Raw genomic sequence first — 14,241 nt, 5'->3', positions numbered from 1 at the left:
AAGATAAAACAGTGAATAAGCATCATCAGCTGGAATAAGCATGTAGTAGGGGCTTTAGCCCCTTTGCACAGATCATAAACATACTTTTCTAGAGCTGAAGAAAGAGTTCACTGTAAGCAATTAACCACTGGTTAATGGCTCATTAGCTGAATTCATGCAACACTCTAAGCACTGACCATTAGTATTTACAACTACTGGAATGAAAATATGTTAAGCCGATACCAACAAACCACACTATGGTTTATGGCAAGGTATGAACATGTTCACCCATTTCTTGGAACTTTCTATAGTACAAAGAGCTTCTGAGGTAAGGCCATCCTCAGGACTGCAAAAGAGAAACATATTAAATTCGCACTCCATGTCTGCTTTGGTCCTAAAATTGATCTGCCCCCTCCCAGCTAACTGTAGTTGTTTAAATGCTGATAAGCTGTACTCTCTCTCAAGCCCCTAACATCAACAGTGGCATTATTATTTGCATATCCAGTTTCCCTATTCAAGGATTTGAGATACATTCATATCATATAGTAATACATGAGAAGAAGACTTAAGGTATACCAGGTATACAATTATAGGACTTCCCTTCTACTTATACTACGTGATTAACTACTTTGAAAGCAAAACTGTAGCCATGGTACTCTATGGAGGTCTTACAAATTAAGATATTCAAACACAACTTTCCAGATTATTACCTATATAAGATGCTGATGGAGAATCAACTACTGTATAGAGGAGAAATCCTAATACCATTTCCTGTTTTATGCCTTTAAAAAAAGAGTATTCTCATGAGTGTGATTTCTCTAGAATGGCTGCTTGCAGAATATACAGGTTGTGGCAATGCTCGTGTCCACGTCCCTTTTATATACATTTGTGGGGGAGGGGACTTTTGAGAATATTCAGCTTTTCTTGATCCCTACAGTTGCCACCATTTTTTATATTAGCTACTATGACAATTTTACTCTTTTTAAAGAAATTTATTTATTTATTTATTATTCAAATTTAATTACCGCCCATCTCCCCCAAAAGAGGGACTCTGGGCGGTAGATTAATGGGACCAATCAGTTATGTATTTATTTCATCATATTTATGCAGCTGCCATCTCACAAAATGTGACTCTGGGTGGTGTATAATAAAAAACCCCATAAAATAAACAATACTAAAAATGTTCCACAATTAAAAAAAACATCAATGTTACTATTCAAAGACCAGGAGAGAGGATTTGATGTTATAGGCAATGCAGCCACCTCACTAGTTCGTATCATGATCTGATCTGATCTAATCTGACACCATATCACAAACATGTAGATATTTAGTTAATAAACCCCCTTTTCGCGCAACGAATAAAAATCATAGAAAGTATTTTGACTGTCAAAATGTTTGGTTAGTCACTTACCATATCTGTAGCTTTATCTTCTTTCCTTGCAATTCAACTGTTTTGATCTTGAAATCTATCCCTACAAAGTAAAATAAAACAAATAAAATCAACAATGATGCATGAAAATAACAAAAAGAACACACACAAATACATCTGAGAAGTACAACCATAAATATCCAATCAAAGAACCCTACATAAAAGATGGTTTTGAATTTATCCCCTGCTGCAGGGGGAATGTATTTGGGCTGTTCCTTTGTGCATCAGCGAGCTGATGCTCAGGGTTTGCTCTCTCCCCAAAAATGGATTAACCAGCGTACTCCTGCTGGACCTATGGCACATTCCCAAACCAACATAAGCTTATGGACCCCATGCCAAAATTTCATATTGCTTTGTTCACCAAGTCCAAACTTTGTTATGTAGTTCAGTCACCCTCAACTCTCTGTATTATCTTAGAAATAATCTGATGCTGAATAAGCAAAAGTTATTTCTTGCTATTTTGTTTTTTGTTCTTCTTTTTTTGTAATTGATACAATTGTCTGGTAAAAGTATACAATGATTTTCAGTTTAAATTACGAAACATGGAATACGTTTGTGAAGGAAGAAATAAGTAAGCATTTTAAATTTCTAAAAATATATCCAGGACACTGTGGAAAATATGAGGTTTAAAATGTACCATCAGGTTGGGGATGTGGTGGATGAAACTGAGGAATTCACTAGTCATAGAAATGTTTCTTCTAAGAGTGAGATTTGGATTTCTATTGAGATGATGGATGAAGATCGGATAGTGGAGTTGGAGAAATTTAATGGAGAGAGAGATCTGCAAGCTATAAGTGAAATTGACTTTCTGGTGGAATGCCATGAAAATGAAGGGGTTATTATGTATGGGATGTTTTTTGAAGAGAAGCTGGAATTTTTGAGGGGGGCTGTTGGGCTGTTTGACTTTTTCAAGAGAAAAGTTCTGTGCACGTTGTGGGGTATGTAAATGCTCTGGTTTATTTTGAAGTGAGTTAAGGGTTAACGAATGTTTATCTGGATTGCTTTAAGGGTTCGACTGATGTTATTTGCTTTTAAGGACTTGGATTAAGATTAATAGGGTATAAAAATGTTCATTTGGATGGTTTTAAGGATTTGATTTAAGGCCACTGTTTTGAATTGTTTTTGTTTTTTGGGTTTATTAAGATTAAAATTATTAAAACTGTTGTACTATTAAGTATAATGGCAGACAATTTATGTGCTTTTTAGTTTGATTCTTATTATAGTAGACAAAAATGTATAGAATAGTAGTAGGAAGGGAATAATTAAATAAGTGTTATCTTTTTGGGGGGAAGTTGTTTAGGGGGTCTGATTTTTTTCTTTATTTTAATAAGGGGGGAGTAACTGTACTTAGTGATTTTTATAATGTGCTGAAGTGGAATGATTTATAGAAATAATGTGATTTTGGTTTAATATAGAGTAAGAAGTTGATTATGGAAATTTTTGTATATCCTTGCTGTTAAAAGTCAGAAGTCACATCTTTCTGTAATTTTGAAAAAAAAATTATCTTGCGTTTTCACACCTTTTTAGTTTTTTTCTTTTTTGTAGTTTTTTGTTTTTTCGTACCTTTTATTCTTGTCTCGAAACTTAATAAAATTCTTTTTTAAAAATTTCTAAAAATATATCAGCATTAAATCAAATTATCAATTACTTGAAATTTACTTCTAACACATACTAACACTTAAAGTTGCCATGACAATATTTTAGAAATCCAATACACAAAGAATGCATTGATAATATGTAGTAGATAGTGCTGCTTACTAAATGCAATTAAACTGTTTCATTTAGAGAAGATAGAATTTAAGATCTGGGCTTCTCACTAATAAGAACCACAGTTCAATTGTGACTATTCCAAATATTTTTTTCTTTTTATGGAAAAAATAAATATCAAATTCATAACTTTATCAGGTACTGTTACTGTGAAATATCTGTATGAAACAACCCTTTACAGGTACACACAAACAAATTAACTCTGGAAGTAAACAAGAAGTTATACTGAAGCATGTGACCACTTATATAGAACATAATTTAGTGGATGCTTCACAGTAGATTGAAGCATGCAAGAGATTCAGATGTCTTCATTTTAATCAACAGACATAAAAATCTGTGCCTGGAAAAATGATTTACTACAGACATAACTGGCTAGAATTGTGGCTTTGTTTTGCAAAGTAACATGATGTGACAATGATCAAGAGTCATCAAGAAAAATGAGGAAAAAGAACAGGAGGGAACTACTGTGGGAGAGAATCAATTGTTATTTTTAGGTCTCATTCTTCCTAAGGACTGAAAATTTCCCACCATTTTTAATAGGTAGCCTTTATTTTTATAAGTATATCTAATGGGAAAAATAGCAGCAATGTGAGATTCACAGAGTTAACGAATTAATTTGGGTATGTATCTCTACTGCAGAAATGTAGCATCAGAATAAATATGAAAAAAGGCATGTTAATTACCCACTTTTGGAGGAGGAATACAAAACCTAGGCTTGACAGAACTTCAGACAGCACCCTAAGATAGAAATTAATGTGAGGCATTCTTTAATGGTGAGTTTAGTTAAAAGATTGAGTACAAGCTGAAAGTGTTTAAAAAGACAAATGTATAGACAAAGTTATACTTGTTGCACATTTCACCTCAATCTCATTAATTGTGATTTTGCCTCCTTTTAAAATAAAAGGAGAGCTTCCTCATTTATGCTTACAGGTTGGAAATCCTAAGTCATGAATCAGAAATTGAACTGCTATGTCAAAATGTCCCAACAAGTCAAGATAAACTTCATCTCGTCAGAAAATCAACAACATTTGAGAGTTGGCTGATAAACTCAATAAACTTGCCCATACTGCCACTTAGCAGAGCAAGTAACACATTGCCATCATGTGGTTTGTTTTTGGCTTCTGCTAAAGCACACGGCACATTTAACCATAATAGACTAAGTTCAGACATAATGTGGAGAATGGATTCTGTAGCCCACTTCTGATTTTAGATTTCAGTGTACAACATTATTAATAAAGCAGCTAGCATTTCCCATGCTCTGTACATCACCAAAAGATAAGAAAATTCTAGACTGCAGACTTACGATCAAATAGACACAACAGAAAAAACTACATGGATGCAAACACTGGAACAACAGCTCTATCTCCGCCTAATTTATGAGTCCAATTTCATACAGGTAAGAGATCTCCCAGTGGTACACATGCACTGACTCACAAATATTGAAGCATGTTTGAAATATATGTACTATCACTGACTGAAACTAAGGAACAGTTAAATCAGAGTTCTACAATCCTAATTTTAGCAGAGCAATATAAAATCATGTAACTGAAACCTTAATTGAACTTTCAAGACTGCTTTAGTGTGGAGCTGTTTACACTTTATCCTACCTCTCTAAACAAGGATAACAGCTATGAGGACTGTTGATTGAATGGAGAACAGTTGGGCTATTTAACTCTCTATTTCCCAAGATTCTGTTCAATATTCAACCCTTAGCTTTTATTCCTCAAAGAACTGTAAACCACTTATCTTCTGCCCCCTAAGAAAATGGAAGGAGGGAAAGATAATCTGAGTGTCCAAAGCACCAAAAAAAGATGGAAGTGACCACTCAAATTAAAACTACTTAATTATTTTTCCCAATGAAAGTCCTGCTGCATTATCATTCTCTTTGAGTGTGTGTAGAAAATCCAAATAAAAGGACCACAATGAGGGAAAGAAGAAAAACTTACAAATATCCAGGGCAGCCAGGAGTTATTTTTCTATACATTTAAGTTTACTTGAAATATTTTAAACATGTAATGCTTTAACTGGCATCAGAGAAAAGCAAAATTTTGAAGAAATCACCTGTGTTTTGCTCTGTCATTTTCAAAATCTTTGCATTAACCAATTATATTCTCAAAGTGCATAGCCAATACAATCAATAGCAAAATTAAGTACATGGTGTCCCTTGTACAGCTTTTAAAGGAATTATTATTAATCCTGTTTTTAGTAACATACAAAAGAGAAAATATTTTTAATTCCATCTTTCATCAACAGAAAATAGTGACATGAATACAAAAGCACTAAAGGGTTACCTAGGAGATTTTGAAAAAGCTTGTTAAAATTAGCTAGCATGCATCCCACATTCTCAAAATCATTAATCACAAATGAAATATTCCTCTTTTACTATTCTGCTATATGACATGCATATGACTTAAGATTAATTTTTATATAGTGCTCAGATGGTGAACACTTTTTGGCTCTATAGAGCCAATGATAACCAAACTGCTAGGAATGAGCTTATTTGGCAAAACCCAAAATGACTGAAAACTTAGCATATTGAATAACTATGCAATTCTGAGTTTTAATTGACAAGGTTATTTTAGCATCATAGATGAAGGATGGGATGACGTGCACAATGAAGAAGACCACTCCTGCTTGGTTCCATGAAAAGGTTTTGTTGAATGTATCATGTGTTTCTTCATCAGTGATGTCCAGGAATGATGGCCTATCTTTATATAAATAACTAAATGACAAAAACCATCAAAAGAGAGGGAGATCACTAGACAGTTGATCAGTAGAGGCAGACCCCAATATATACAATATTATAAAAATATTCAAAATACAAATCATAGCTCAGTGAGGTATGCAAAATGTTTAGTAGTCACAGAACATAATGGCCTGTGTGGCAGGGGCAAAAACTTGGAAGTAGATTGAAAGGAGGAAATGTCTGGCTACTGCAAACCTAAACAGCAGCACCTACAATACCTAATCCTACACTATACCACTGCAGTATTCCACTTGTGTTCACGAGGATAGCCAGTCCCCCGTACAACAGATGTTACCCTTCTTGTAACATCTCAGACAAATACTTTAATGCTTGCTTGTTGTGACAGCTTCAAACTAAATGGATGTCACTGAATCCTCAGATGCTGTAACTAATGTTCTTCTTTGGTACCCTTTTGTAGAATCTAGAAGAGGAAAGACTTTGCAGACAATAGCCCTCAGGGGCAACCTTCCAAAGCATAACAGAAAAGCATATCCCCCACCACCACCGCAAAGACTGCTACCTCTGAGTTGAAGAGAATGTTCATATGTACTTAAAGAAGTAATTTAATAATTTTTGTTATAATTTATATTTTACCTACCACTTTATTTTTATTGGTTTAACATAGTTTATTGAGGAGCTCCAGGAGTTGAAGCAACAGAAGAAATGTTTCAAGTGCTGATAGATGAAGAAGTGAATTTGACTAAGTATGGGTGCAAACTCAAGTATAAGTCTACATCATGACAATAAGCAAAGTGATGTGCCTGTACAGTATGTCTCCCCTCTTACTGTATCAGTGGGCTAATAGCCTTGTTTCAGGTGGCTACCTTCTTTTTAGGGAGGCAAAAACAGGTAGATTGTCTGTCTGGCTGCCATGACTGTTTTGCACAGCATTTGCCATTTAAGTTGCTCCAATTTGCCAGTAAAGTTGCTCCAAAGTTATATTTTGTTATTATGTTTTTAATTGTTTTCATTGCGTATCTGATATGTTGTAAGCCGCCCAGTCTTTTGGAGTGGGTGCCTACAGATCTAAATAATAACAATTATTATTCACAAAGGTGTTGAATATTATGGTGGTAAGAACAGTGAAGCAAGCTTATTTTTCTGCTCTTACTGCATCCATAGCTACTCAGCAGCATTGTTTAAAGTGACTCAGTCCCTACTAGGGAAAACTGAACCAGTTGTCTGGACCATTGCAATGGATTTGCTAAACATATGGAGTATAAAATCATGCTGTTTTTTGTAAAAATTCTTGTGAGGAAGCTTGGCTTCATATGGGTTAATGTATGTGGCCTTCAAAAGAAAAGCAAGTAGAATGTTGGCAGTAACATCAAAGATGTGCATTTGCACATGGATATGCACTACTGTGCTTATATATACAAGTGTTGTAAGTGAAAAAGTACTAGTGCTTATTGATTTGGGTGGTCTGTTTGTTTGGGGGAGGGCATAGACTAAAACATGCAGGCACTCTCTACATTCTCTTATTAGAAAGAGATGCCCACACTGTATTATCCAGCACAGGAACAGAAGAGTACACTGGGATACCATCAGCATGCATGTGACAATTAAACTGATAAAAAGAAATAAAAGCATCCTAAGAAAGAGCATTTAGAGACCAAACACTGAACCCTGGAAATGTACACTGATGAAAAAGGCGGCTGAAAAACAGAACCGTTCCACACAGCAGAAAAATGCAGTGAGGCGAGTACAACTGAAATCACTAAAATACATTGCTGGTAGCAGTTTGTTTGTTTATTAAATTTATGTCACTGCCCATCTCCCCCAATGGGGGACTCTGAGAGGTTTACAATAAAATAACACTAAAAACATAGCCATCTAAATTACCATTAAGATATAAATAAAATAAATGAAAAATCCAAGTGGAGATGGAACACAATCACTAAGAGGTGCTATGGCGCTAGCCATCCCCAGGTGGAGCTATCGCTCTCCCCCTCCCAAGCAAGGCGGCAGAACCAGGTCTTCAGTTTCTTCCGGAAGTCCAAGAGCGAGGAAACCCGTCTCAACTCTGGGGGCAAGATATTCCAAAAGGCAGGCGCCACTGCAGAGAAGGCTCACCTCCTGGACCCCGCTAGGTAAAATTCCTTTACTGATGGGGTCCATAGCATGCCCTCCCTCCCTGACCAGGTGGGGCGGGTCGATGTTATGGGGATGAGACAGTCCCACAGATACCCTGGTCCCATGCCATGTAGGGCTTTAAAGGTGATAACCAACACCTTGAATTGGACCCGGAAGCAAACTGGCACCCAGTGCAGCTCGTGCAGCAGTGGTGTCACATGTGCCAATCTTGGGGCACCAATAACTGCCCGCACAGCTGCATTCTGGACGAGCTGAAGCTTCCGAATACTCTTCAAGGGTAGCCCCATGTAGAGCACATTGCAATAGTCTATATAGGAGATGACAAGGGCATGAGTGACTGTTCGGAGGGCATCTCGGTCCAGGAATGGGCATAGCTGGCGCACCACCCGAAGATGTGCAAAAGCCCTCCTGGCCGCGACTGCCACCTACTCTTCAAGCAGGAGCTGCGAGTCCAGGAGGACCCCCAGGTTCTGCACTGGTTCCAAATGGGGCAGTGCCACCCCATCCAGAACCAAAGACGACAACTTCCTGGAACCTGAGGGGCCATCAATCCACAGCCACTCTGTCTTACCAGGGTTCAGTTGAAGCCTGTTGTTCCCCATCCAGACCCCCACAGCCCCCAGGCACTTGGAAAGGGTGGAGACCGCATCACTTACTTCACCTGGGATGGAGATATATAACTGAGTGTCATCGGCATATTGATGATACCTCATCCCATGGTGACGGATGATCTCACCCAGCGGTTTCATGTAGATGTCAAATAGGAGAGGAGAGAGTACCAAACCCTGCGGCACCCCACAGTGGAGGGGTCGAGGGCCGGATCTCTCCTCTCCTATCACCACCGATTGGGACCGGCCCTGGAGGAAGGAAGTGAACCAGCGCAAAACTACACCGCCCACCCCCAACCCCCTGAGCCATCCCAAAAGGATACCATGGTCGATGGTATTGAAAGCCACTGAGAGGTCTAGGAGAGCCAGGATGGATGCACTCCCTCCATCCTGCTCCCGCCAGATATCATCCATAAGTGCAACCAATGCAGTCTCCATCCCATATCCTGGCCTGAAACCTGACTGAAAGAGGTCCAGATAATCCGTTTCCTCCAGAATTCTCTGGAACTGCAATGCAACCACTTTCTCGACCACCTTCCCCAAAAAGGGAAGGTGGGAGACAGGGTGAAAATTGCCCAGTATAGTAGGGTCCAGGGATGGCTTCTTAAGGAGGGGGTATACCAGGGCCTCCTTAAAGGCAGCCAGAAATAACCCCTTCCTCAAAGAGTTTCTGCCTGTCCAACCTGGATGTCCAGCGAGCACTTAAGAGTCCCCTTAACCAGAAAGTGTGGTGGGAAGGGGCCCAACCTCAGGCATTCTTGGTGGAAGATACCCCCCTTGGCCCCTGAGGCCAGGATGGCCCCCACTTTCATAGCTTTCAAGAAACAGATAAAAACTTGGCTTTTCTGGAAGGCCTTTGTGGTAGTGCCACAGGTGCCTATACAGGCAGTCCTTGACTTTTGACAATTGGGCAGAAATTTCAGTCACCAAGCAATATAGTCATAAAGCACGACTCCATTGCTTAGTGATGGCAATCCATGCAGTCCTGGTTGCCATCGTTAACTGAATCCCAGTCATTAAGTGAGGCAATTTCCTGCTGGCTTCCCACAACCAAGGTCAGCGGGGAAGCCAGCAGGAAGTTGCAAGTCCCAGGCCAGCAGGCAGGTAAGTGGCTTCTGCCTGGTGGAAGAATGAGGAAGCAGGTGTGGGGGAGTACAGGGGAGGGTGCTCAGCGGTGTGCGGAGGTGCACAAGAGGCACCATGCAGGTCAGGGAGGGTGTGCAGCAGTGTGCAAGAAGTTGGGGAGGGTGCACGGGGGTGTGGTGTGGGTGCACGAGTGGCCAGTGTGAGCGCAGAGGGGCTGGGGAGGGTGCACAGGTGGGGGAAACTTGCCCCAGCAACTTGCGACCTTCCCTGCTGGCTTCCCCATTGACTTTCTGGGGAAGCCGGCAGAAAAGGTTGCAAATGGCAATCATGTAATCGTAGGGTGCTTGGAAACTGGTCATAAGTGCAAATGGGTTTCCAAACGACCAAACTGCAATCATGTGAACACTGGGGTGCTGGGACGGCTGTAACTCCGAGGGCCAATTGTAATCACCATTCATTCGGCATCATCATAACTTTGAATGGTCACTGAATAAATGGTCGTAAGTCAAAGATTACCTGTATGTATTATCTCTGTATAGTTTTATTTCATATTGTTATAATTCTGTTTCAGAAGTTTTAAAAATACAATTTTAATATTATTGCTATTTTAATATATGTAAACAGCCTGTAAGGACTGAGGCAGTGAATAAATTGCACAAATAAATAAATAAGATGTTTCCCTTGCTTTCTCTACCTGTTTTCAAATTTTTGGCATTCTCATCTCCCTTCAAGTGTCTAAGCCAGGGTTTCTCAATCAGGTTCCATGGAACCCTAAGTGGTCACTAGGGGTTCCCTGGGAGATCACGATTCATTTAAAAAGATAATTTCAAATTTGGGCAACTTCACATTAAAGAGGTAAGTTTCATTCCTTATTTTTAGTTTAAGAACACTCTTAATGCATATATACAGGCTGACGCATGAGATGAATATAATATTTTTGTAACTTCTGGCCTATATTTGAGCCTGAATGTGCAGGGGTTCCCCAAGGCCTGAAGAATATTTCAAGCGTTCCTCCATGGTCAAAAAGCTGAGAAAGGGTGGTCTAAGCACTCTCAGACCTCTGCTAGTTTCAGAAAAGAAAATATTTCAGGAAAAAAATCACTACAGTTCTATAAGCCCTGTATCAAAACCATATGTGTACCTCTATTCTTTCCTGATAACCCAGCTCTATTTGTATTCTATACATCTTTATTTATGAATTTTATATTTCCAGAACTATATATCATATTCACATTCACATTTGTCATAGAAAGTATACTGTGGGATATTAATTGCGATATAAGGTAAAGTTGTTGAGTTAAGTTCCATTCATAGTGACTTCATGGACATACCAGTGTAGTTTTCCTAGCAGCAATATGGAAGTGGCTTACCACTGCATTCTGAGATTTGTTTTTTAAACTTCTCAATTAAACTCACAGTTCTATGGCTTATTGGTGGTTTCCTCAATGTACAAACCAAGTCTAAACACGTTTAATTTTTTTTAAGAGTAGACAAAACCAGCAAAGAACTTCACTAAAGCTAGGGAGAATATATACCATTATATCACGTACAGTGTAAGATAGCCAGTGTGCCATAGTGGTTACAGGGCAGGATTAGGAGTGGGAAGACACACTCTAGTCCTCTCTTAGGACAAGAAGCCAGCTAGATGACTTGGTCCTGTCACACTCAGTCTCAGCCCTAATCAGTGTCAGGTTCCATGACAAGCAGATTAATAAACAGAAACCCTCATTATATCATGTATTGATAACTTCACTGTAAGAACTAGGCGAGCATGGTGGAAAAACCCTGCTCAGACCCTGCAACCACACAGGACAATCGCTAAAAAACAGTAATATGTGAAGTACAATGTAAAACCATAGTTATGGTTGCATTGCTAAGCCTATAAAACCAAAAAGGCCTAAAGGGCTGAAAAATCATAGAACCTAAAGAAATAAAATAATTCTATTTCATAAATATGCTGACAGCCTAGTATTGAGATGGCTTCCAGAGTCTTCTCAGCCATATCAAATGTAATTTATTTACTGGAATCCTAAACATGCTTCAGCTTTACTGGACACAGGAGAGCTTTCTCCAATGAAACATGTATAGAAGTGTATATAATTTGGACATTGCCTAAGTATACAAACTTTTATTAAGTCAACAATGGTTATATTTCAGTTGAGCTTTTAAGATGTATGGCAAGAAGAGAATTTACTGAATAACCATGAGCAAGTATAGATAGTCCTCATTTAGGGACCACAATTGGGACCAGCAGCTTGGTCATTAAGTGAAGCAACTGCTAAGTGAACTGCGGCTGTGCTTATGATCTTACTTCAGCTTTCCTTTGCTTTACAGACCTGTGAAGGTCGTAAACACAAGGACTGGTTGCAAAGTTACTTATTCATCATCATCATCATCGTAACTGCGAACAGTCACTAAACAAGGCTGTCTCTAAACAAGGACTACCTGTATATCTTTCTCCCCTTGCCACCAAAAGAAAAGAAAGCATTTCTTCTATTCTTAGTTGCCTATTTTGGAGTTTTTTTTATTTTGGTATCTTCTGCATTCTCTTCTGCCCTATTTTTTGTGGAGAGTTCAGAATGCAGCAAGATTTTATGCTGATTAGCCTGCTAAGTTCAGGTATATGTAAGGATACATAACATCTACTTAGGTGTTATCTTATTAGCTGTAGCTTTCATTATTTTACACTACAGTATTTTGTGATGTTGTTTGTCTGGCTTCGATTACCCGTGATATAAAAGGAAAATAACTTTCGACTGTAAGGCTTACATATTTATTTCCGAATTTCCATAGAAATTATGTCTGGCTTGCATCAGCTGGTTTTTTTTTTCCCATAACGTCTGAACAGTTACATATCCATGACCATAAATAAACGTTTTCTTCAAGAAAACTGATTAAATCAAAAGACAGTTAATATGAATTAAAAGACAGTGAGATCTAGATTTATTTATTTATTATTTTCTATCCCAACTTTATTATTTTTATAAATAACTCAAGGCAGCGAACATACCTAATACTCCTTCCTCCTCCTCTTTTCCCCACCACAACAACCCTGTGAGGTGAGTTGGGCTGAGTGTGTGTGACTGGCCCAAGGTCACCCAGCTGGCTTCTGTGCCTAAAGTGGGACTAGAACTCACAGACTCTGCATGTAGTGACAAAGAATGTAATAACTACTCTGGGGCTGCTCTTTTTCTTTCTTGCTCATTCTACCAATGCTAAGAAATTTTCCCTTCTGTGCATCAAATATGAACATATTATGACAGTACTACGCCATCCACACTAGCTGCCTGTTCATTTCCAGACCAATTCAAAACACTGTTTTTGACCTTTAAAACTCTAAGCGGCTTAGGACCAGGTTACCTGAAGGAGTGTCTCCTTCTGTATATACCTACCCAAACCTTAAGATCTTAATTCTCCAGGTCCTTCCACCAAAGGAAGTAAAGTGGGTCTCTACAAGGGAGAGCGCTTTTTCTGTGGTAGCACCCCATTTATGGAATTCTGTCTCCAGAGAGGCTCAACTGGTGCTCACTTTAGTGTCATTTTGGCACTAGGTGAAGATCTTCTATTTTCCCAGGCCTTTTAACTGGATTCTAATTGTTTTTTTAATCTGTATTGTTTTAGATTTTGAGTGACTGCCTGGCTACTGTTTTAGTCTGTATGTTTTCATTCTGCATTTTATTTGATTTTATTGTATATGTTTTTATTCAAATTGTATCATTTAGTTTCTTTTATTGTAAACTTCCCAGAGAGCTTCGGTGATTGGATGGCTTAAAATTTTTAATACATAAATGTTTGTGTGTGCACACCCTCACGAACTGATGCAGTCCATAGTACTTTTTGCTACAAGGATGTTTTAACTTTTGTTAAACCTCTCTGCTACATGGTTTTGTTTTGGTTTTTTGCATTTCAAAGCTCCATCCAGGCAGAGGAGGATTTTTTTTTTTAATTTCCCAGTGTGGGGCTGCCCTTTTTCTTTTCTTGCTCATTCTACCAAGTAGAAACCAGTAATTTTTTGGCAACCAGCCAGGAAGAACGGGGTAAATCTGCAGGTGAATCTTTAAATACAGGAGTGGAGTGAGTGCTCATTCACATTTCTGACTGTCTGCAAAGTCAAATTTAGGTGTATACAACATAAATTTTAAGAGAAGGCTGATTTTAAAAGATTTTTAAAATAGTTCATTAACGTACTGACAAATTAATATTTTCCGCTAGAATCTTCTCCTGCCCTGGAGAAGGTAATTGATTGAAAAGCTTATGTCTTGTATGAGAGACCAAAAATGCAGGCTCCTCTCAATCAGAATTCCTAAACCCCTATGACAAATGACAGTTCTAACTTCAAAGAAAGTTATGGCAAAGGCTACTAGAGTTGGGCTGCAAAAACCTGGATGATTACTAGATGATAAAAAATAGTTGGGAGTTTTCTGTGGCTCTTTGCTGTCATCTAGTGACTAGTCTTTTACAATCAAAGAGGCTTGTTTTGAATCTCATGGTTTCTTTGGTTTGGGGCATCTGAAATTGTTTCAGATCCTATG

At 38.5% G+C, this 14,241-nt stretch overlaps 1 protein-coding gene across 1 annotated transcript in view; it reads right to left on the bottom strand.

Moving 5' to 3' along the window:
* RAB10 (RAB10, member RAS oncogene family) overlaps nt 1-14,241 on the bottom strand; it is a 41,922-nt gene that overhangs the window by 19,332 nt on the left and 8,349 nt on the right. The window contains exon 2 of the mRNA XM_063300208.1: nt 1,391-1,451. Within this exon, the coding sequence (XP_063156278.1) occupies nt 1,391-1,451 (61 nt within the window). The remainder of the gene's footprint in view (nt 1-1,390; nt 1,452-14,241) is intronic.

Source organism: Candoia aspera, chromosome 1 (assembly GCF_035149785.1).
Source record: "Candoia aspera isolate rCanAsp1 chromosome 1, rCanAsp1.hap2, whole genome shotgun sequence".
In the NCBI taxonomy this organism is placed as follows: Eukaryota; Metazoa; Chordata; class Lepidosauria; order Squamata; family Boidae; genus Candoia; species Candoia aspera.
Note: the sequence above shows the minus strand (reverse complement) of the source record. Positions and strands in the feature narration are given on the sequence as shown.